Raw genomic sequence first — 24891 nt, forward strand, 5'->3', positions numbered from 1 at the left:
CCCCAGACAATGGATGCAACAGAGCCGGGGGGGGGAACTCAAAAACGGCCAAAAACAAAGAGAAGCGCAGCCGCGGTCTCAGAGGGAGCCCCCAGTCAAGGAAGGAAAATAAATTGAAATGAATAGCTCAGGATTGGGAAAAGAACGAAGAGAGCCGCAGTCGCGGTCTCTGTGGGGACCCTCAGTAAGCTAAACACAAAACAGAAAAAGGAAGGATTTGAAGACAAATACACAAATACGAGAGACTTAGCTAAATGCTACGCTATAATTCCAATCTTGTTCGTACGAAGGCAAGAATGAACTGGAGAGTGGGAGGGGCCTGACGCCCCTAGTCTTGACTTCAAAGACATTCTTGCCTTCGCACGATAGGTGGAGCTAACACCCCGCTGTGATGGCCGGACTCATAGGGAAAAAAAATATATATCTAAACAGGCAATGTTCTATCACTCCTGGTTACGGATAAAATCTAGAAAATGCATGCACAAAACAATCCATCTCTGACCTCCAGGTAGCACATTCCTCTGAATACCACAGCTCATTAGTATGTGAGAATGAGGAAACAGTAACGTGCGCCCACCAGATCTATTCAGGTGTTGGGGTTTATCAGGCTTTTTCTCTTTAGGAAATCTCCAAGACAGTCCATTAGGCAGAGGGCTCATTTTCTTACAGAAAAAAACTCATAAAAAGGGCCCTGCCATATCACACCAAAATCCCATTGAGTCTATCATCCTGTTCTTACAGTGGCCAACCAGACACCCATGGGGAAGTCCACAAGCAGGACCTGAATGTAAGAGCACTCTCCCAATTTGTCATTCTCAGCAACTGGTCTTCAGAGGCAAACCACCTCTAACACTGGTGGAGGTACACAGTCATCAAGGCTAGCAGTCATTGACAGCATTATCCTCCACAATTTTTTCTAAATCCCCAACCAAAGTCATCCAAGTTAGTGGCCATTACTACATTTTGTGCTACAGTATTCCACAGTTTAACTACGCACTGTGTGAAGAAGTACTTCTTTTGTCTGTCTTGAATCTTCATTGGATGACCCAGGCTCTAGTGTTTTGAGAGAGAAGAAAAATGTCTCTCTATACACTTTGTCTGCACCTTGCATAATTTTATATTCTTCCATCATGTTCCCCCTTACTTGCCCTTTGTCTAAACTAAAAAGCCTCAGATGTTGTTCTCTTCATAGAGCAATCATTTTAGTTGACCTTTTCTGCATCTTTTCCAACTCTACAATATCCCTTTTTGGGTGTAGCAACCAACACCAGACACAGTATTCCAACTGCAGTGTACCATAAATTTGTATAATGGCATTAGCAGTTTTATTTTCAATCCATTTCCTAATGAACCCTAACATGTAATTTGCCTTTTTTACAGGTGTCACAAACTGGCTAAAAATTTACATTGAGCTCTCTGTCACAAGATCTCTTTTCTGACAATATTATTACTGACAAGTTAAAAATAAACAAATCACCAGCTCCAAATAACATAAACCTGAGAAGTTCTTAAAGAACTCAAATGTTAAATTGCTGATCTTCTTACAAACATCTGTAACTTGTCCCTAAGATTATCCTCCATGCCTGAAATCTGGAAAGTGGCTAATGTACCAACATTTTTTACAAAGGACATATAAAAGGCAATTCTGGAATGTATAGGCCTGTTTACTCAGCATCTGTTCTAGGAAAACAGGTGGAAAGCATAATTAAAGAGAGAACTAACAAGCGCTAGAGACGTCAGAAAATTCCAATGGAAATGGAAATGGAAGAGGAAATTGCCAGTGTTTGCTTATGTTTGCTTATTTGTTCCATGTCTGGAACATAAATCAATCCAGTAAATATGATCAGTATACACTGTTGTTAGGGATGGGATCCGTTGGCTGGTGCTGGTTCGAAACCATTCCATCAATGTAACAGGTTGGTATCAATTCAAGTTTGTTCTTTGCAAGCTTTCCCCTCACAAAAAATATTGATGTTAACATTGATATTTTGAAAGGAAAAAAATATATTTTGAAAGGAAATATCAATAAAATCATCATATTTAATACTGATATTTTAGAGGCAGACTTTTTTTAAAAAAATCCATTTTCGAAATAACTATGGAAAATGGCTGCACAAAAATCTGATCTACAGCTATAGGGGATAAGCGAATTAATGGAAAATTCGGTATCAATTTTGAATTGGGGGGAATTCTAGCACATCCTTAGCCATTGTTGTTTTCTGTTTGCAAGCAATACATAATTGATTACATCCCCCCTGTTTGCATTCTGTTTCCTTTGCACTGAAAGGAATGGGATTAAATAATGTAATGACAACATAATTTACAAAAATATTTATGTAATGTTGCTACAGTGGGCAGCAAGACAAATAATGTAGTTTTTTGGCATAAGACGAACTGCAGTGGAATGGAAACAGGGTGTGTGACACATACAAAGTGGAATGGAATCCTGGATCTCTCAGCGGCTTTCGATACCGTCGACCACGGTATCCTTTTATATCGCCTAGAGGGATTAGGAATAGGGGGCACTGTTTTACAGTGGTTCCGTTCCTATCTCTCAGACAGGCACCAACGGGTGGCATTGGGAGATGAGGTTTCAGACCCTTGGCCTCTCAATTGTGGAGTGCCACAGGGTTCGATCCTCTCCCCCATGCTATTCAACATCTATATGAAACCGCTGGGGGCCATCATCAGGAGTTTTGGGCTGCAGTGTCACCAATATGCGGATGACACTCAGCTCTACCTCTCCTTTAAGTCCTCACCAGAGTTGGCTGTGAATACCATGTCCAAGTGCCTGGAATCCGTAAGTGGATGAATGGGCGAGAATAGGCTGAAGCTGAACCCCGACAAGACCGAGGTGTTGCTCGTGGGAGACAAAGAAAGGTTGGGAATTACTGACCTGATGCTAAATGGGGTGAGATTACCCCTGAAGGACCAGGTCCGCAGCCTTGGGGTCATTCTTGACTCCCAACTGTCCATGGAGGCTCAGGTTTTGGCAGTGAGCCGGGCAGCTTGGTATCAACTTCACCTGATACAGAGGCTGCGACCCTACCTTCCTTTTCATCTGCTCCCACGAGTGATACATGCCCTGGTCTCCTCTCGCTTAGACTACTGTAATGCGCTCTACGTGGGGTTACCCTTGAAAACAGTCCGGAAGCTACAGCTGGTACAGAATGCGGCGGCGCGCTTGATTAAGCGCAGCCGTCGCTGTGATCATATCACTCCAGTATTAATAGACCTTCACTGGCTACCAGTTGTCTACCGGGCCCAATTCAAGGTGTTGGTGTTGACCTATAAAACCCTATATGGTTTCGGCCCAGTTTATCTGAAGGAATGCCTCCAGAACCACCAATTATGCCGCCTGATGAGATCAGCCTCGCAGGACCTTCTCTCGGTCCCACCAGATAAAATAGCCAGACTGGTGCGGACTAGAGAGAGGGCATTTTCGATTGTGGCCCCCACCCTCTGGAACTCCCTCCCTTTTGACCTGCGACACGCTCCCTCCCTGATAGGTTTCCGCCGAGCCCTAAAGACCTGGCTACTCAGGCAGGCCTACGGGATTGGGGTGGATTAGTTTTATGATGTATGAATTGTTGCTGGTTTTAGATCGATTATAAGTGTTTTTGATATGTATATTGTATTTTATATTATTATTATTGTACGTCGCCTAGAGTGTCCATTGACCCGGACAGATAGGCGACTAACAAATAAAAGTTTATTATTATTATTATGCCTTCTTCCATCCCTACCAAGCACACAGAAAGACAAGAAGAAGCAGCATGGCATACATTAGAGTAAGTCTTGTGTAATTTTTTGGGTTCTTAGGAAAAAGCATGAAGGGGTACAGGTCACAGGGATTGGAAGGTAAATGGAAAATGGGAATGGAAGAGTGATAACTGCTCAAAAGCTGCTTCAATGACTCTTCTTTAAATGTGGAAGACATTTTGTTTCTGAGGGCAAGCTGAAGCAGAAAAATCCCACAAGAACCTCTCCTCCTTCCTGGAAGTAAAATACAGCAACAATAAATTAAACAACTGACAATTTGCTGCTCCATCATGACACCCAAGTCAGTTGCCTCATTCCAAGTACTGGCAGAGCTTGCCCTTAAGGGTAACAGCAGACATGTGTTTGAAAAGTCTAAGAACAAACTGTGTAGAGCCAAATCCTTTACCTGTAGCCACTAGAAGTCCTGGAACTGTCTCTTTGCTTGAGATGCTGCCTGAAGTATAGGGGTTTTCTGATATTTGCAAATGCAAGTGCAAGGAACAGAAGGGCTAAAGGGATTGAGAAAGAAGATACATATTGGTAAACAAATGCTGAATATATGAGCTAAGAAACCCTCCTAGTATCAATTCACTTTTTCTTTTCTTTCCTGAGAACATGAACGGGCCTGACAAAAGGGACCTGAGTCTATTTCCATTACAAATTTCCATTCCTGTTAATAGTTCTTGGTCCCAAGAAATCCTTTCATGCCACAATGGTCCTCACATACACTGTTGTACTCAAATATCCTTTGCCAAGTATGGCATAGCTGATAACCTGTTTAGTTAGGAGGAGGAGGAGGAGGAGGAGGAGGAGGCACCTGGAATCAATCCCTACTACCCCCAAACATGGAGTTGTCAGATCAGCATCTGATTGGCAGTGCTTCTGAGAATGACTGATGCACCCCTCCCCTCCCTGTGCAGTAACTTTCATGCGGATACAATCCAGAATGACAATCTGCGTGGGAAAGCCTATTTCTGCACATGGATTGCTCTTTGCTGGAACAGGCATTTAAGGCCTTATTATTATTTTGAGATACTGAGTTCTGTGAAACAAAAGCTCCATTAGCATGTTCTATGGCCCCATCCACACAATACATATAAAGCACGATTACACCACTTTAACAGTCATGGTGTCCGCCCCCAAAATCCTACGAATTGTAGCTTGTTAAGCGTGCTAAGCATTTTTAGGAGATCCCTATTCCCCCCACAGTGCTACCAGAGTTTTCTGGGAAGAGGGATTGACTGTTAAACCACTCTGAGAATTGTACCTCTATGAGGGGAACAAGGGTCTCCTAACAATGCTCAGCACCCTTAACCAACTACAGTTCCTAGGATTCTTTTGGAGATGCCATTAGTGATATAATAGTGCTTTAAATGCATGGCATTGATGTGTCCATAGAACATTTGAATGAAACTTTTGTTTCAAAGAACTCAATATCTCAAGATACTTAACAAGCTCTCAGCAACCTTAACAAACTACAGTTCCCAGGATTCTTCAGGGGAAGCCATGACTGTTAACTTGCTATAATCATATGGTGCAGATGTGGCCTGGGACTATTTGATGTGAACCTATAGTTCAAAAATAAATTCCAAAGGAGTTATTGCCTCTTCCAAACCCTCATTACCAAAACATTCCTCTTCAAGATAATTTGATGTCATCGTCACCAGTATCTGTATGCCACTTTTTCATGGTAAACAATGCTCAAAGTGGCTCAGACATACACTGGAAAAAATGTATGTGATACAAAACTTAACAAAAATGTAAAGCAGTCATGCAAATATTAAAAAGATAATCAAAACATCTCCTATTTATTTCTCTATTTATTTATTATTAAAAGTATTTAAAATCTCACTTCATCCAAAGGTCCCAGGGCAGAAATATGCACAGTTCAAACCAAAAATTAGACAATAATATTAAAAGAAAATAGAGAATTCAGTTATAAATAAAACCAGCAGTGACAGATTTTCAAAAGCCCTGTATAACTCATCCCCCCCCCCAAAAAAAAAGGTCTGGGCAAAGAGGTGTGTCTTCACCTGCCGATGAGATGACATCAGTGTCATGGTGAGATGCACCTCAGAGGGGGGACTATTTCAAAGGCACAGAGAAAGCCTGGCCATGATGTATATTATATGGCTGTGTACACACCTTATCTTCAAAGCACATGACTCCCCCAAAATCCTGGTGTCACAGGCTTTTCAGGCCAAAAGGGATAATTGTGAAAATTTAAATGAATGCTTTGGAATAGTTCCACGTTGTACAAAAAGATAGTTTAGCATTAATATTATTTACAATATTTACAAACGATAGTTTGTTAAGGGTGCTGGGATTTGTAGTTCTGTGAGATGTAAACTACAGTTTGTGGGATTCTTTGGGGGAATAAATGTTGTGTACACAGCCCATATTTATAACACACTATTAAATAAACACTAAGATTTAAACTAATCCACTAATAAGTCCTGGTAATTCCTGACAACAGCAATACAGAAAAAGAATTGGAAAGAGCACCAAAACTACATAAAAAGACATTCTGGTCTTCCTACAACCATGAAATTCCCCTTTCTCTGGAAATTAGCTCAACTCCAAGTCTGAGGGATGGAGTTAAGCAGCTCAGGCTCTTAAGATTGCCCATGGAATGGCACAATTTGTTTTAGTGTGATTTTGGGTGGTTACGGTTATTCCGTTATTTACTATACAATAAATGTTGTTTATGTCTTGAGTGTTGAAATGTTTAGAAAGCCAACTGCACATCTTCTGAAATGAGGAGGCTAACATATGTAAATAAATAAATAACATTGTGGAACATTTCAAAGTATAGAGCAATTCCACAGTCTTTATTTAAATTTTCATAATGATCTCTTCTGGCTTGAAAAGCCTGTGAAACCAGATGTTGATAAGTTATTAACTTAATTTTTTGCCAAAAGGGGGGGTGGAAGGAAATAATTGATGCAAATTGGGGACTAACAATTCAGGGCCTGATCCTAAGGAGGCATTGTATGGATTTCATTGGAAAAGTTCCATCACTGACCAGCAGACAGTGTAAGGGGTCTCCTCTCAGATCTGAATCTGGAGCCTGCAGCAAACGCCAATCTCTCCCTTTGTTGTAGGTGATGAAAGTCTTAATTTGGTCCTCCACTTTCTTGTTAGCCAGGAATATGCCTTTGATCCCTGCTACCTAGGAAAAAATTATGAGAGATGAAAAACCACATCGGGAGACTAGGCAATAACAAGGCACAGTCAGTAGCATGCAGAGAATCAGGTAAGTATACTGAAGACAGGAAGTTGCTAGCAAAAAGACTGTTTTAAGCAGAGCTATTCAAATGTTGGGAACTAAGGATTTTTTAAATACAGTAGGGCCCCACTTATATGGCGGGTTTATGTTCCAGACCCCTGCTGAAAAGCGAAAACTGCTGAAAAGTGGAACTCATTGAATAGAATGGTGCACGACACCTGAAAACCGCTGTAAAAGCAGAACAAGCACCGTATGAGTGGGGCTTTAGTCTAATTGCTTCTAATTGAGACTACTGCATTAGTGAAGCGGGGCCCTACTGTACATTTTCTTTCAAGCAGTTTCTTGACCTCAAGTGGCTCTTGGCCACATCATGCTATATAGTCCAGTGGCACTAGAAGGACTAAAATGACTTTGAAACCAAACCAGCACTTTGCGATTTTGAATCAGTACAATTTATCACTACTTCAAGGTGATTGATTGTTCTCTCGGTTTCCACTCATTTTTGTCACCCATGGTATCCATCCAATCATCAGAAAGTCCAGCCAAAAATGCCACCACACCAACATGAATCCTTTCAGATCATTCTGGAGATCAAATGAATAAATGACTCTTGATTAGAGTGGAATGGAAGGTCTCTTGGTGGCTCCGCTGGGGGAAGAGGAAAATAAGATTTCACAAGCGAAGATTTAGGAGATGTCAGTGCGAAGGGCCAGAGCTTCCTCTGGTGAGTTTTCTAGCAAAACAAGATGCAGTCTGAATGATGGTCATACCAAGCATCAATGAGAACCTATGCATAGGCTACAACAGCATAAATACTATATTCTGCAGATTCATAAGAAGAACCCTATTGGATCATATCAGTGATCCAGATCTATCTGGCAATAAGAAGCTCAAAACAAGGCTTGGAAGCTACTGCCTTATTATGAGAGCCTTGATCTCAGGTATCATTTGTTCTCTTTGTGTTACAGAGCCCAGTAGCTCCAGAACCCTGGGAGACTAAATAAGCCTTTTGCAGCAACCTCCCACAACCTCCCATGTAGCGCCTCTGTTGAGAAGAGTGAAATGCTTGTGCAATGCACTCTGAGTCATTCTTACTGTAGGAATTTAAATGAATTGAAGAATGAGTTCAGAATTGCTTGAAGTATTTAAAAGTCTACTCTGGATAAAAATTGGCTTGGCAGGAAATGGAATCTTCCAAGGGAGATTTAGAATAGCTGGAAGGAATTAACAGGACAAGCCTTGGCCCTTAAAAAGAAGTGAATGGTATGGGCTAAGGAGGGGAAGATATTTTCCCAGGAGGGAGCTAGAGGGGAGAGAATTCATAGGAGGAGATGAATGGCAGAAAGAATTGCTACTTGCCCAGTTACATGAGGTGAGGAATAACCAAAATAAATTAAAAACAGCAAACAAATGGGAGATAAAATGGCTCTCTCTTTTTAGCATGTACTTTATTTACTTAACAAAAAAAATATAGGGTCTCACATACAATCTGTGTTTCAAAAGCCAATTTCAAAAATCCATATACAGAGATCATAAAAGAAGTTAAAGATTTTACACAAAAAGTGTAACTTGGGCAACAGGCTGACATACAAATCCATCCACTATTTGTTAAACCTCCACAAAATTCAAAAGGGAGTACAAAGCTTTCCTGATAGTTGGATAAAAAGTTATTTTTGTATAATATAAATTATACCAGAGATCAGGTTTTATCTTCTTATCCTGCTCAGCATCTAACACATGAATTAAAGATAAAAGATAAAAGTCAGGGGCTCTCTTAGAGATGAACAGACCTACCCATTGTTGTCCAAAAAGGATCAGGAAAACTCAAATTTTACAGTCCAAACTTTGTGGAACCTTCTGACCCCAATCTAGATTTTGGATCCACTGGTTCTATAGCTAAATTGCAAAAGTAAAATGGGTTCCTTGGGTGCCATCATTTCTGGACACTTTCTTGTTGCTAGTGACGTACGACATGACCAAAAGCTTCTTGCATTGGTTGACTACAGGAACATCATTATATCATGGGCCAGTGCAGGAAGCTGCTATGAATGTCCAGTATGGCCTACAACATCCACTTCTAAATTTGTGGCAGAACCCTCAACGTTTTGGTAAATCTGAGTTACTATATTCCCCAAAATGTCATGGAGTGAAAAAAGTTTCCTGGAATTTGGAGGAAGTGTTCTTCAAATATGAAATGACTTAAGATTTAGGTTTTGCTGTTAAAACATACAACAAAGATGTGAAAGAAAGGGGGGAGGCCAACAATGTGTCTGCTTTTAGGATTCTTTTTCCTAAAGCCTACAACACCTCAACTCATTCCACAGCAGTGGAATATAATTTATACCACAATCATCTTGCTGAATTACTTATCAGCTACCTCTCTTTACTGGCAGAAAAATGGAAAAGTATCTCGGAAAAAGGTTTTAAAAAATGAGTGTAATTTCAAATACAGAAACTGTTTCTTACAAAAGGCTTCTGACATTGCCCAGGTAAAGACAGAGACCTATTTTTGAAATCCACAGGGGAAGTGAGTGCAAAATATCCTATCAAAAAACAAATTGCTTCTTAAGAAGACTTTAATCTCATCTCCAGAGGAATTCCTCTTTGGCAGCAGAACTCCTAAAACTATTGCTTCTAATATCTTTTTTCTGCATATTAGGAACTTAACAGTCCCATTTTGTTCCTTTTTATTTATATTCATACCTATTGCTTATGCTGCATCTCTATATCCAAAATGTGCCCCTATATACAAAGGAAGGGTGGTATATAACAACTATCCCAATCCTTTGAAAGCTGGACTAAGCAAGTTAGCAGCCCCATCCTTTTCTGTAGCTTGAGTGTTAGGGAACATGATTCCTTTAGCAAAGATGGTCCCCAGGTCCAGAGCCAGGGCCGGTTCTAAAGGGCGGCCAGGTTGGGCACTGGCCCGAGGGCCCTGGAGCTACAGGAGCCCCTAAGGGACCCTCCCTTTCAGTGATCCGTGCCCCCCCACGCTCCCCACTTACCTGTCAGCCGGCTTTTTAGCATTGCCTTTAATGAAGATGGTGGCCGCAGCTTCCCTAAGGTACTGAAGCCGCTGCCACCATCTTAGTTGATGGCAGAGATGTGCGCACGTAGCACGCACATGTGCCATCAACAAAGATGGCGGCGGAGGCTTCATTCCCCTTAGGGAAACTGCGGCTGCCATCTTCATTAAAGGCAATGGTAAAGACTAGACAGGTGGGGGGGCACTGTTTGTCTATAATTCTCTGGCAGTTATACATTATATTTCTGAATGATAGCACTGTGTGACATCAATTCTGCTCGAGACTTAAAGATGTGTGTGTGTGTGTGGCTCAATTTTGCTGCTCCCCCTCTGTACCACTGGCAAACTGAAGGTGGGAACTGCCTTCAAACCAGTGCTGACATTGGCCTACCTGAAAGTATTCTACAGGTATCTAGATTTATCCTAGACAGCTATAGGATCATGCTTGCCAGGTGCAAATACATCAATAATCAGTCTGTTTAAAACTATAAGAAAATTCAGTATGTTCATCTTAATTCTAGTCTAGAATTGTGAGAGCAAAGAAGCTGCAAGTGAATATTTATTCTTAGATAGGCTATCAAACCTGTTCCAGAGGAAGAAATTGTGACAAATACATAGTGACAAATGGAAAATGAATCTGCAGCCACAGAAAAACGTAACGTTACTGATAGACCTTGGAAAATTTTCTGCCATGTGAGATTTCAGTAGCCTTCCTTTTTTTATATTTCAGATTTCACATGCAAGAAAAATTGCCAGTAAAAACAAACAAACTTCCCAAAGATGCCAGCATAGATTTACACTGTTGCCAATATTTCATAAAGAGATCAGCTGAAAGATGGCTAAAGACATGGGCCAGGTGCTCATCGTGTACATCCCAAACTAATTAAATTGCATGCACTTTTATGGATTGTTCATAGCTTGGGAGCAGTAATCTGCTTTCTTTGTAGATGGAGGCATACACCTGCAAGTTTCTCCAGTAAATATATTTCAGGTAGCACTGCTGAGAAAAAAAATCTGCCATCACCTTGGAGAGCTGACTTCAAGACCTACTGCATCCCTGGCACTCACCTGTACTGACTACATGGACAGTCTAACATCATTTAAGGTGGGTCTTATTCTGATGAACTTTCAACCAAAGTGTCATGTTTATGTAGAGATTAGTTAGATAAAAACAAAGCAAAATAAATTACAATAAACAGTGATGTTATGTGTATATGCCAGAATATGGTGTGAAGGCCATGGGGATACTATCTTCCTAAAGCTAAGCAGGACTCAGTCTGGACAGTGCTGGGATGGGAGACCTCCTGAGAATTTCATTGATGAGGGTGGGAGTGGAGTAATGATTAATTGTATTATCAGTTGCTTTATACAATGAGGTCTCAAAGCAACTTGACAAGGTAAAATAGAACACATAAAAGAAATGAAAGCAAATTATATTTTGTGTTGTTCATTGCTTTAGTGAATAATATTAAATATATAAAATGCTCATCCAGCAACATATTTATAAGGACAAGTCCTACCCACCATCTTGGGTCCACGATGGAAGAAATGTGGAGTGTAAATGTAGAAAATGAACAAAACAGAAATATGCTCAAAATATTTTAAAATTCTTCATTCTGCTTTTCATTGAAAACATGATCCTTAAAAGACAACAATCCTTTTCATAAGCTGCAGCCATACTGGGGAGTGATATTTACTCTTACAAGAGAAAGGGTTGCTTCAAAGTGGCTTTGGATGCATACCTCATACAGGTCAATGACGACATTCCCCTCTAGTCCTCGGTTACTCTTGATGTTCTCCAAGGCTAGGGTGAAGTAGATCCCTTGGGTGTCAGAGATGTAAAGGTTGTACGTGTCATTCTGGTTCCATTCCTGAACTGCAGCAAATACCTGATTCTCATCTGTGCTGATAATATGCATGTCCTGTTAAGGAAGATAAAAAGCTTATTACCCTCGATCTTTATATTTCTTTCCCCTTTGGGACACAAAGCAATTACCATGACTTATGCCACAGGCAGGGAAGGACCATGAGTTATGAGTGATGTTAAACAATTTTCCATTAGACCAAGCCAATAAATTACCATATTCAGGCTTTCCTTGTTTGTGTATTTTTTAATTTTAAAATGGCTGCAGGGTAGCTAATGGGGAAGAAGAAAGGAGATTCCAGACTCCTTGAAAGAGTTTCATCCTCCTTCATTTTTTATTTATACGTTTGCATGTTTTATTGCTCCTGGAAGATTCACAGCCTAAAGGGCTCCTTTTACCAAGAAGACACAGAAAGCACAGCTGTCAAGCTAGCCAAGACAGTGAGCCTGAACGTTCAGCAAGACTCGGCTCCAGTAATAAGAAGTTAAAGTTTCCATCTGTCCACTTTCTAGATTCAAAGGAGGCAAGCTGCTGCACTTGTTCCAAGGAAACATTGGTTCTCCTGACCCTGGACTTATTTAACTCTTAAGAAGCAAGAGCAATATATTCAACAAGCCTATTAGCTATCAGAACCACCTATTTTATTATTTTATTATTTATTCAGTTTATATCCCGCCCGACTAGCAAACAGCTCTCTGGGCAGCAAACATAGCAACATATACAATAATAAAATTACAAAGTCAGTATAACAAATATTAAAATACACCATCTAAAATAGAAATTACAGCATTTACATAAATAACTTAAATTAAAATGCCTCAGAGAAGAGAAAGGTTTTAACCTGGCGCCGAAAGGATAATAGTGTCGGCGCCAGGCGTACCTCCTCGGGGAGACTATTCCATAATTCGGGGGCCACCACTGAGAAGGCCCTAGATCTTGTTACTACCCTCCGGGCCTCCCTATGGGTCGGGACCCGGAGGAGGGCCTTCGTAGTAGACCATAGTGTACGAGCCGGTTCGTAACGGGAGAGGCGTTCCTGCAGGTATCGGGGTCCCGCTATCACAATAGTGACTGTAGGCCTACTATTCACCGAACCACCAGAGCTCAAAATAGCAACAGAAGAAGTCTGCTGATTTCCAGCTGCTTCCGCTCTCGGTAAACAAGCGGTTTGATTTTTACCAGACTAAAACGGAAACAATCTCTTCCAGATTCCAATATAAAGTGAGACAGCATAATACCTTACACTCCAAGCTAAATGCAGGCCAACAATCATATGGTGGCCATCCAGGAGTTGAACAGACTTCCTGATTGTGCTGGCCTGGGATGGAGAAAAAATGGGGATTCTCAAATACCTGTCAGGCTGCTAGTTTGCATTGGGTCACAAGTTCTGCAGGTATGCCACAAGTTTATGAATGGACAGAAATGTAATAAACAAGGGATACCTTCATGGAGTGATAGAAATGTAATAAGCCAATTAGGATCAAAGGCAGCTGCCTTATACAAAGTCAGACTGTTGGTCCATCTAGGTCAGTATTTTCTAAACTGTCTGGCAGCAGCTGTCTAGGGTTTCAAGCAGGAAATATTCTTAGCCCTATCTGGAGATACTAGGGACTGAACCTGGAAGCTTCTGCATGCAAAGTAAATGATCTCCCGCCCTTTCCTAACTTAAATTATTTCTTCCTGTCAAAGACTTTGTACTTATCAATACTACTTAAAAAGGCACATTTACCTTTGGTAGCGAGTACTTGGGCAATTTTATCTGAGTGAAGGGTTCCCTTTTGTAGGACACATAGTAATTTGCTCTTCCACCAGTAGTCACCTGTGCAAGTACCAAAAGAGAGATAGTGAATACCATTTAAGCACATGTTCTGTAACTTCCTGGTAAATCTGAAAGCTTTTTGTTTCAGAATAGTAATCCAACACCATTGTCTGAAAGACGCCTGCAAAATGTAAAATGACCTTCCACCACCCCCAGGCTCGATACAGCTGAAATATTCATCCATAATGGTGTTATTCTGAATTTTGTTTCTGTTTCTTTTCTTGGTTGCATGAACAGCCTCACGCTTCAATTTTGATATGATTTATCTGCTGAGTTTCAGAAGAAAGAATTGAGCAAGGGTAGTCTCGTTTGCACCCAGGCTGACTACTAGAAATCAACCTCTTTTCTTTGAGCTGTTTCGAGACAGATTGCTTTATAATTTGTTCTAACAATTTCCTGAGTATTGAAGCCAGGCTAACCTGGGGAACTATAGTCTCATTAGTTTGACTTCTATACCTGGAAAATTGTTAGAACAAATTATAAAGCAATCAATTTGTAACCACTTCTTGGAAATTGCTAGCAGCCAGCATGGATTTCTTAAAAGCAAGGCTTGCCAAACCATTCTAATCTATCTCTTTTGAGGGTAGCCAGTTTAGTGGACAAGGAAAATATAGTTGTCATAATCCACCTCTACTTTTAACACAATACTAAACCAGAGGAATAAAGGATAGAAAAGAACTGTCAAAGTATGACATGAAAAGGAAACTATCAGTGAAGGGGTCAAAGATCTGTTTTGGATCCAGTGTGGTTCTACACTGTTTTTAATGAAATACAGAAACGTATGGACAGTATTTGCAGCTCATATTCAGGTGAAATACATTTCAGGTAACTGACAGATATCGGAAGATAGTATTAGGAGATTATTTTTATTTATTGCACCTGTAAATAATAAAACAAGATTTGACCATGGCAACTGCAGTTATCACATAAAGGGGGGGGAGCAAAGCTGCTAGTTCTAGCTAAACATTTCTAACAAATACCTAGAGATCATACACATGTGGAACACACATATCTATATGGGGAAAATACCATATGAAATACTTAAACAGAAATAAAATATCTGGAGGTAAATGGACCATGACACTGGCTAGATTAGATTATAGCTTGATTACTCAAGTTTCGCAGATAAACAGTGCCGCCGGGATCACATCACACCAGTGTTGTTCGATCTACACTGGCTTCCAGTTGTCTTCCAGGCCCAATTCAAGGTGTTGGTATTAACCTTTAAATCCCTATACGGTCTCGGCCCAGTTTATCTAAAGGAGCGCCTTCAACACCACCAATTATGCTGCCTGACAAGATCAGCCACACAGGGCCTTCTCTCAATCCCGCCGACAAAAACAGCTAGATTGGCGGGAACTAGAGAGAGGGCATCCTCAGTGGCGGCCCCCACCCTTTGGAACTCCCTCCCACAAGATCTACGGCACGCCTCTTCCCTAAATGTATTTCGTAAAGCCTTAAAGACCTGGCTCTTTCAACAGGCCTTTGGGATTTCCGGGGAGGGTTAACTTTTATGACTGAAATGCCTCTTACCCTGCACTAATATTGTTGTTGCTGCTGTATTGTTTATATATTGTATTAATGTATTTTATCACATTGTGTTTTAACTGTTTACATGTACATCGCCTAGAGTGGCCATCGGCCAGATAGGTGACACATAAATTAAATTTTATTATTATTATTATTATTATTATTATTATTATTATTATTATTATTATTATTATTATTATTATTATTATGTCTATTCAGAAGTAGGTCCCTTTGAATTTGATAGGGCTTACTCCCAGGTAAACAGAATTAGTGTTGCAGCCCAATTGAAAGGAGAGAATAGAAGTTATATAGTTTAACACTTTTGTTTAGACAGACCTTGAAATTGGAGGGGGAAAAGAAGTGGGAAGTGATCTCACACCACCTAGCTCCACTTCAAGCACTGAGTTTAGAGATGGGAGAAAAGTCAAGGGGAATTTGGATCTTAAACCTAATATATTTAAAAGCATAATTTCAATATGATGGACAACATTACCCACAAGAAGAAATAGGATTGGGGAAGGAAAAGAATAAGATTTGAAGCTTTGTAAAGGACCAATGGCAAACATATGATAAATGTGTTTTAAGTATAGTGCACTATGTATGCATCAGTATAAGGGCACAATTACAAAAAAGCAATGCAGGACAGCCTTGATTTAGAATAGTGAAGCTGAACATTATTACTTCTATTGCTACAGTTTCTGCTTTGGCAACACTTGTTAATTAATTGGAATGCATGAGTTTTATATCTTTTCTATCCCCACCTCAAAAAGCACAGAGGTTCTGGCCCACTATGGGGTGTGAAATATAGAATTACACCCTGAATTTAAGCCAATGCTCATTCAAACATCTCTATGTTCCAAGGAGATGTTCCATTTGAATTTCCTTAATTTAATTAAAATATTTATATACTGTTTTTTTCAGAAACCTCAAAGCAGTTTACAACATCAAAAATGAGACTGGCACTTTTAAAATAATTTTATTAATTGTATGACATCACATACAGAACAACAAATAATAAACAAAACATAACACTACCACCTCCAGTTCGTCAACTAAATGCATCAATAAGGAACTGGAAGTTAGTGGATAACCTGCTTATTGAAAATTGACTTTCCAGACTTTGAAATATTGCATTAGCTGAGAAATTGACTTTCAATATAAAGCTCGTCAAAGGGTTTGTTTGTTTGTTTATTAGATTTATATCCCACCCTTCCTCCCAGAAGGAGCCTAGGAAGGCAAACAAAAACACCAAAAACACTTCAAAACATCTTAAAAACAAAAGACTTTAAAATATATTAAAATAAAACATCTTAAAAACATATTTAAAAAACAACTTTAAAAACATCTTAAAAAGCAATTCCAGCACAGATGCAGACTGGGTCATGGTCTCTACTTAAAAGGGTTGTTGAAAGAGGAAGGTCTTCAATAGGCGCTGAAAAGGTAACAGAGAAGGCGCCTGTCTCATTTTTAAAGGAGGGAATTCCAAAGGGTAGGTGCTATAACGCTAAAGGTCTGCTTCCTATGTTATGAGGAGCAGACCTCTTGATAAGATGGTATCTGCAGGAGGCCCTCACCTGCAGAGGGCAGTGATTGGCTGGTTATATAAGGGGTAAGACAATCTTTCAGGTATCCTGGTCCCAAGCTGCATAGGGACAGTAGATGTATTAGAGTATTATGTTACATGGACTCCTCTTATAGACTAATTCAATACTAATAGGCATAAGATACATTTGTCTTTTTTTTTACAATAATTTTTATTCAAATTTTCATAAAACCAACAAAACAAAATAAAAAAACATAACACAATAAAAATAAAAAATTTGACTTCCGATTTGTCACAGATCAGCTATAAATATATAATATATATCAAACCTGTCCCTTAATACGTACAAAATCACTTTTCTCCATAGTCTATCTTAATTAATCGTCAAATCCCATTGTCATCATTTTATTTTTATCTTTCGACAAAAAGTCTAAGAGAGGCTTCCATTCCTTAAGAAATGTATCTGTCAATTTTTCTCTAAGTAAACATGTCAATTTATCCATCTCTACTAAGTCCATTAATTTCAATAGCCATTCTTCCGTTGTTGGTGTTGATTCCATTTTCCACTTCTGTGCATATAATAATCTTGCTGCCATAATCATATATAATATTCTTCCATATTTCTTTTCTATTTGTTTATCCATAAAACCCAATAAAAAAAATTCTGGTTTTGACTGAATATTTATCTTTAAAAATTTTTGCATCATCCTACCTATCTGTGCCCAAAATAATTTTGCCTGTTTACACAACCACCACATATGATAAAATGATCCTTCTTGTTGTTTACATTTCCAACAAACATTAGAAACATTACTATACATTTTTGACAACTTTTCTGGAGTCATGTACCAACGATACATCATTTTATAGAAATTTTCTTTAAGATTATAGCATAATGTAAATCTCAAGCCTTTTTTCCACATATTTTCCCATTGATCCATTTGTATATTATAACCAAAGTTTTTTGCCAGTACATTCTTAAGTTTATGGGGAAAGTGGTAAAACCATTATTCTCTTTTCGTAAGGCTATATAGACGAGTTTAATCATATTTTCTTAATGTATTTTGCATGATTCTTTTTCTTCATGCATTAAAAGATTGATGCATGTAGTTGGTGAGCCAGAGGGGGAGAGGGTATGATTGGTTTATTGTTTATTGTTGTGTATTTGATGTCATAGAATCAAACTAAAAGAAAAAAGAAAAAAAGACTGAAAACCAATAGAATAAGAACAACTCAGCAATGATATAAATGCAAATAAATTAGCTGAGGGGAAATGCAGAATGAGAGGCTTTACATAAAGCTTCAGTTTATCACGTCAACTATATTTGACCAATGCCATTTATTAATGTGAAGATGAGAAGAAAAATCAACAGAATAACCAGTGTCTTTACCATGCTGAAGAACCCTGATTGTTTTCATCTTGTATTTTAATCAAAAATGCATAATTATCCCAAGAAAACATATATCCAAACAATTAATTATGAAAGATGAATTGAAATTGACAAATTAATGCATTACACATAAAATTAATGGGAAATTGTTACATAACAATGTAAAGGTTAAAAGTACCATAGAACATGACAACCACCTTGCACCATGAACATGAGGAATCCAAGATGCAAAACAAACTTTCAGTTCATGTTTTAAATGCAAGATGTTTCTTGAGCAACACGTTTTCTTTGAACATTCATTTTGTCCTGCATAGGAACTTCAGGGGACATAGGAAGGATGAGGATTAACAAGCAATATACAAAGTAAATGTCTCCTTTTAAAATATATTTTCTAGAGATGTGCAAAACCCTTTTGAAAAATATTGGAGGTAGTTGTCTTCTACCAGCAGCAAACCTCAGAAAAATTGCAAGGTCCCAACAGAATTTCACTCATTGTCTCCAGGTATTATTAAAATGGTCTCTGCTTCATTATCTTTAAAAAACTGTGGAAATACACCTACTTCATTACGAAATAAAAGCAAAAGGCATTCCTGCTGCTTTAGTACAAAACACAGCATACCAAAGAAAAACAAAGGGCATGTAGGGGAAAGGACTCACATGCCCTTCAAGAGGCAAGTGAAACTGTTATTTGCTTCAAAGCAAACATTGTTCTCTGGTTCTCTGCTTATAAAAGTAAAGTGACTGCATTACTTCTCCCATTTGTGGCAATCAAACCTTTCATGAACATTATTTTTACACACACACACACACATACAAATCAGCTCTAAGTAGTGGCACAATTAATAAAGCAAAGAATAATGGCACAGTTTCATAACAACCAAACAGGGGAAAGGTATTATTCTGAGGAAATAAGCAGTAATATATAGTCCAGAAAAGTATAAAGAACACGGCAGGCAGCTCTTGGCGACTGCATACTCCATAAGAAGAACATCCCACCTTATAATCACCATGCTTAAAGTCTATCCAAATGAAAAGAAAGCTCTACAGCATCATCATTTGTGGGTGTCTGCTAAATTAAAAAGACAAGACACCAGAGTTGGGTAACTAGGGTTGGGTAACTGGAGTCACAATTTTATCTGTGCAGGGCTTAGCTAAACTCAAGAGCCAGCTAGTGACTCAATTTGGTAGTGGATAGGGCAAGCTCACCCATCCCTTGGTCTGTGGGATAGTCACACCCAGGGGTGTAGTCGTCCAGGGTCTCAGGGGGTATTAGACCCCTTACTTTTTTGGGAGCAGGGTCCCTGTGTCTCCAACATCCTACAAGCCAATAAGCAAGAAAGGGGAGAGAGCCACTGAGAAGAGTCTTCTAACATGCTTCCTTGCCCTCTCCTGCTGATTGGAGCCAATCAGAGTGAAAGAAGGTAAGTCAGCCACTGAGAAGACTCTTCTCAGTAGCTAACACCCCCTTCCTTGCTTATTGGCTCCTAGGGACATCTGTTGTTGTGGGAAAAGACATAAACAAGGATCTTATTCTCAACCCAGTAGCAAAAAAGGGGATAACTTGTTACTACCCTACTGGTCACACTGTGACCCCCCCATTCCATTATCCATGCCTGTTTGAGTGTTGAAAGAGGCTTTCTTGCAACATTTCCCCATGGGCCCCACAGCTCTGGGTAGCCATAGGAACACAGGAAGATGCCTTATGTCAAGGCAGATCATTAGTCCAACTACCTTAGTGCTGTCAACACTGACTAGTAGTGACTCTCCAGGATTTACAAAGTAGGGTTCACTCCAAGGACTACCTGGAAATGCCAGGGGTTGAACCTGGGACTCTCTGCATGAAAAACAGATGCTCTACCACTGAGCTATAGCAATTCTAAATAAAGGGGGAACCCATATCCTTTTCCCCAGGTGTCACAGTCCTAAGTGGTAAGTTTCAGGGATCCCAAATCATCTTAAAGGTGCCTCCAAGTGCTCACCAGATTCCTACTTCTCCCTGTTCTTCCTGTCCTGCCACTTTTTGAGTAACTAACTCCTGGTAGTAGTTCCCCATCTCTGCCATACAACAATAAGGAGGTGGTAGCCTCTAAGACTTCGGAAGAGAGTGGACTAACTCTGATCCAACTGTTGGCTATTGGGCATTTTGCTTTCATTGATATATGGATGTGATGCTGAATACATGTATAATATTAAAGTGCTTCATTGTGAGGTGACTTCAGAACTTGTTTCCAGCATTGCAGATTAGTACTATCTGGAATAAAAATCTATGATTCAAAGGGAATGCTAGTAATATGAGAACATCCATTTGGCAACTTTCTGCACTTCTGGTTCAATACTTGAGCACTCATTCAAGAAAGGGTGAATCATGCATGAAAAAGACCCAGAAGTGACTTGCTGGATGGGGCAGAGCCATTATGCTGGCTTTCTGGCAGGTGGTTTGCTGCTGCTTACTGAGAGAGAAGGAAGGTGGCAGAGAAGTCAGTGCAGTGCACATACACCGGTGGGAGCAGCGGATTGGCTCCCCTGCACCAAGTTCCACACAGCCTTGCCCTTCTCTTTCCTGGAAAAGAACAGTGAGCCACCTGCAAGGAAGCTAGTGTAGTGGCTCCACCTCATCCAACAAGCCACTTCTGTATGTATCCAGACTGACGACTCACAGGCAGTGAAACAAGGAAGCTTCACTTGACCCAGGAGAGACAAAGTGGGGAAGCAGAGCAGGCTTCATTTCCTTCTGTGTGAAAGTAGTATAGATGCAGTGAAATAACACATCTGATACACTTAAATGTAAGGGATGTACTTATGTTTACAAAATGCAGCTTCCTAATATTGATCCTGGTTACAGCATTACTGTTGCACTGTATTGTCTATTTATTTCTTTGTTTAAAACATGTATATACTATATTCCCGAGATAAAAAAACCAATCAAGCAACATAATAAAGCACTATTACTTAACATAAGAAAAGGAGCAGGGATGGATTTCCACCCAATCATTACTTTCCCTAAGTTACTTTGCCAGACTAATTTAATCTCTTCTAATGTCATTTGAATCTCATCAGATGATTTTCCCCCCTGAACAGGAGCTTACAAATTCACCTTGAAGTTTTCTTGTGTGAAATAATTGGCGACTTACAAATGTTGAAAAGGCCTTTAAGAATTTCAGCTAGTCACACTGAAACTCTTCTGAATTACAGTAATACCTCAGTTAGCAAATCCTCCAGGAAAGTAGCTCCTTCGAACAAAATATTTTTTGGGTGTGGGGGTCATGGGGAGGGCACACAGTCTGCAGGCAGCTCTCTCATGTGTGCCAAGTGGCACACCTCCATAGTAAACCATGCTTCGGGTGCCTTAGAGGCACTGTTTGCTGCAGACACATCTGCTCGAGTGTAGGGGAGGATGGCACGCACACACACACACACACACACACGAGAGAGAGAGAGAGAGAGAGAGAGAGAGAGAGAGAGAGAGAGAGAGAGAGAGAGCAATCACAGTGGCTGCCCCTTGCTTGCCTGCTCCAGTGGTCTGAATGCAAGCTTTATCTGACCTGGTTGTTTCATTTCAGACATTTAGTTAGTTTTGAATAAAAAGTTTGCTGAAATATGGTGAACTGCTCTTCTTTTTTGTGGTGTAGGAACCTGCCCGTATTCTTTCCATGTCATTCCTACCTCTGGCACCAAAGGTTCTGTTAAAGAAGTAATGTCCAGGAATGCATCTACTTCGTTAACTGAGGTATTACTGTACTTTTAGTGCTTGTGCAGGTGAATTCACAATTGGGAGAACAGTGGTGCAGTTAGGTCATTTTAGGCTCTGGATTTAATGGTCTTATTGGTAAAGAGGGGTCTTTAGGTGGTACTGTGTGTTATTTTTACTTCCCAATGTGGCAAGACATCCCAGTTGCATTTGGGGTCTTCCCGTTTATTCTGCTGAGTGGGGCTCTAGACTTCTTCCCCAAAATCCTGCCCCGATGACACCACTGTGGAAAGTCCAGTACTGTAATTTTCAGCTGGAGATGCCAGAATGGCTCCTTTTGCTTATACTTTTCCTCCCTTTTCAAAAGTATGAGAATTTCCCCCTTACATTGGAGGGTGAGGGCAACTGGTAGGGTAGCATTTAATTTACCAGTGCTTTAAAATCTCCCCCCATGAACAGCTGGTATAGCACAGTGGGGAGGAGAGCCTGGGTGGAAGTCCAGAGACTGTGAGTTCAAATCCCTGCTCATGTCTCCTGGGTGTCAAGGGCCAGCTAAAGATCACCTCCATAGTGAGTGGCTCAGGGGTTACGTGCCCTGCAACCTGTGCAGCTGTGGGCAAGCTGCATAGTCCCAAGGAGCCCAGTTGCCCCCAGTTGGCAGTTGCGGACAAGGAAGGGGCTGGTTTGTGTAGCTGTGGCAAGCTGAGCAGGGCCTAGCCAGCTGGGGAGGACTAGCCTCAGAGGGAGGCAATGGGAAACCCCCTCTGAATACCACTTACCATGAAAACCCTATTCATAGGGTCGCCATAAGTTGGGATCGACTTGAAGGCAGTCCATTTCCATTTTAAAATCTCCCCTCAAGGGAGAAAAAAAGACCTTGAGCTTTTTCAAGTATTCCCAGAGAATGCTTTAAAATGTTTTTCAAAGCAAGCCAAACAAGTTTGATCATTATTGCTTACCTTGAAGTTTCACAGACTTGATCTGTTTTGTATTGTTCATTTTTAAATGTTTCTAGTTTTATGTGGTATATATTTTATTTTTGTCAAGTCAATTTGAGACACTGTCTTTGTGTAAAGTCACTGATAAATGAATTAACTACTACTACTACAGCAACAACAATATTTTGCCTGAGCTGGAACCTCCAAATTTCTCTCAGATTTCCCTCAGTGGCAATTCAAGTCAAGAGACTATGATTATCTTATTGGCAATTTGGTCATTTAATATATAGGGCCATTATTTAACTACATTCTTGTGACAGTGGAATAACTTCAGCTAGCACAAGGGGATTGCCCCACTCTCCTCCCCCCCAATACCCCATGCCATCCCCAAATCTGCTCTGGAGGGTTAGGGAAACTCCCAGAACAGATTTATGGGATGTACAGGGGGAGGACAGGGAGATAACATTCTGTTGTGTAAGGAAAAATCCTGGCACTGATGGAACATTCAGTTTAGTGCTATGTTGAAAACAACTCTATATTTTAAGCAATTTTAATTATCATACATCCTCTCAAATCAGTTTACAATTTAAAAAAAAAGTTATGGCAAAACAATAAAACGATTTGGCTATAGCCAATACAATATTTAACTCATTAAAAGTAAAAACAAATATCAGATTATAAAACTTACAAAAGCCAGCCCCAAGAATCCTCACACAGGATCCCAACCACCATAACATGGTTTAAACAAAAACTAGTTGTGAAAAAAAATATTTAAAGTTTGTCTAAAGGAAATCAAGGAGGCAGCCAAATGCAACTCTCAAGGACAAATAATGCCTTCCTTAAAGTCTGCTGGCATTTTACATTGAGCGTGGTGAAACAAATGAATGAAACAAGGACAATGTGATTTCAGAGCCTAAACTCATAATTGCTGTATTGATTAGATTTTTAAAACAAACTCAGTCATGGATGATGATTTGCAATATTCTTTCTGGCCCTGATCATTCCAGAAATATAGGATTTTATATCTGTCACTGTTCAAATACCCTTTTGATAGGAGTATTTAAAAAGAGTAACAACTTGGGTCCATTCAGTAAAATAAAATAAAATAAAAGGCTAAGTGCTGAAATGTCCATTCCAGTACTTGCTTTGACAGACATTCAGAGTTTGGGATAATGCAGTACACCAAGTGCTTCTTTATTATATCAAAACATTTACTGCCTTTTAAGATTTCTAATAAAGCACAGACAATTCCCTTTGCAGATATGTCTTTTCCCCTTCTTTTGAATTTTCAGCATTTTATATTGCTATAGCATCAATAATGTCCCAGTAATCATATCATCTACAGATGGTGGCATATTTCTATAGATGAACTGTCATTCAAAGGCACCACGAAGACTGGACATCATGCACAGAGATTTCATATCTGATCTACTCCATGCAAGGCTGTGCCTGTGATAGAGAAGTGAAAAAAGAAACAGAGCAGTAGAAGATTTTTGAAATATGATTCTTCTCTGAACGTAGGAGTTTATCATTAATTCTGCAATGAATCATTCTTAATCCAGGCATGTAATAATGTTTGTCTGGAATAAGAGGTGGTTACAAAAAGCAAATCCTGTGATTTGATGCACCAACATTTAAGTTATAAGATGAGGCACAACCATATATTCTGCCGCACAACTTAACATTGTTCCTTGGCTGCAAAGACATGAGGGAGGATAGTTATTGACAATTGTTGGCAACACCCACTAGAATTTGTCTGGTACATTCAGAACATTGGGATTCAGATGTTATTATTTAGTAAAAGATTTCTATTCTACTCTTCACCAAAACTATCACAGGGCAGTTTGCAACACGAAACGAAATACATCATAAGCAAAACCATTAAAAATCATTCTCATAAATTACATAAATACCATTGTTAGCAACATCATAACATTATAAAATCTATCAGTCTGTAAAGGCCTGACAGAAATTTTTTTCCATGGCATCTAAAAGAGCAAGCACTTCAGTGAGGAGTTCATTCCACAGACACAGAGACACCACTGAAAAGGGTATGCACCTAATTTAACACAGGGACCACCCAGGAGAGCCTCTTCCACTG

The 24891-nt window shown here is 39.7% G+C and overlaps 1 protein-coding gene across 1 annotated transcript in view; it reads right to left on the bottom strand.

Moving 5' to 3' along the window:
- The window catches only part of SORCS3 (sortilin related VPS10 domain containing receptor 3), an 800669-nt gene that overhangs the window by 166696 nt on the left and 609082 nt on the right, over positions 1-24891 (bottom strand). Inside the window, exons 8-11 of the mRNA XM_061636066.1 lie at positions 13611-13700; positions 11759-11938; positions 6788-6934; positions 4169-4271 (exon numbers count right to left, since the gene is read on the bottom strand). Coding sequence (XP_061492050.1) covers positions 4169-4271; positions 6788-6934; positions 11759-11938; positions 13611-13700 — 520 coding nt within the window. The remainder of the gene's footprint in view (positions 1-4168; positions 4272-6787; positions 6935-11758; positions 11939-13610; positions 13701-24891) is intronic.

The sequence above is a fragment of the Rhineura floridana genome, chromosome 7 (genome assembly GCF_030035675.1).
Source record: "Rhineura floridana isolate rRhiFlo1 chromosome 7, rRhiFlo1.hap2, whole genome shotgun sequence".
NCBI lineage: Eukaryota > Metazoa > Chordata > Lepidosauria > Squamata > Rhineuridae > Rhineura > Rhineura floridana.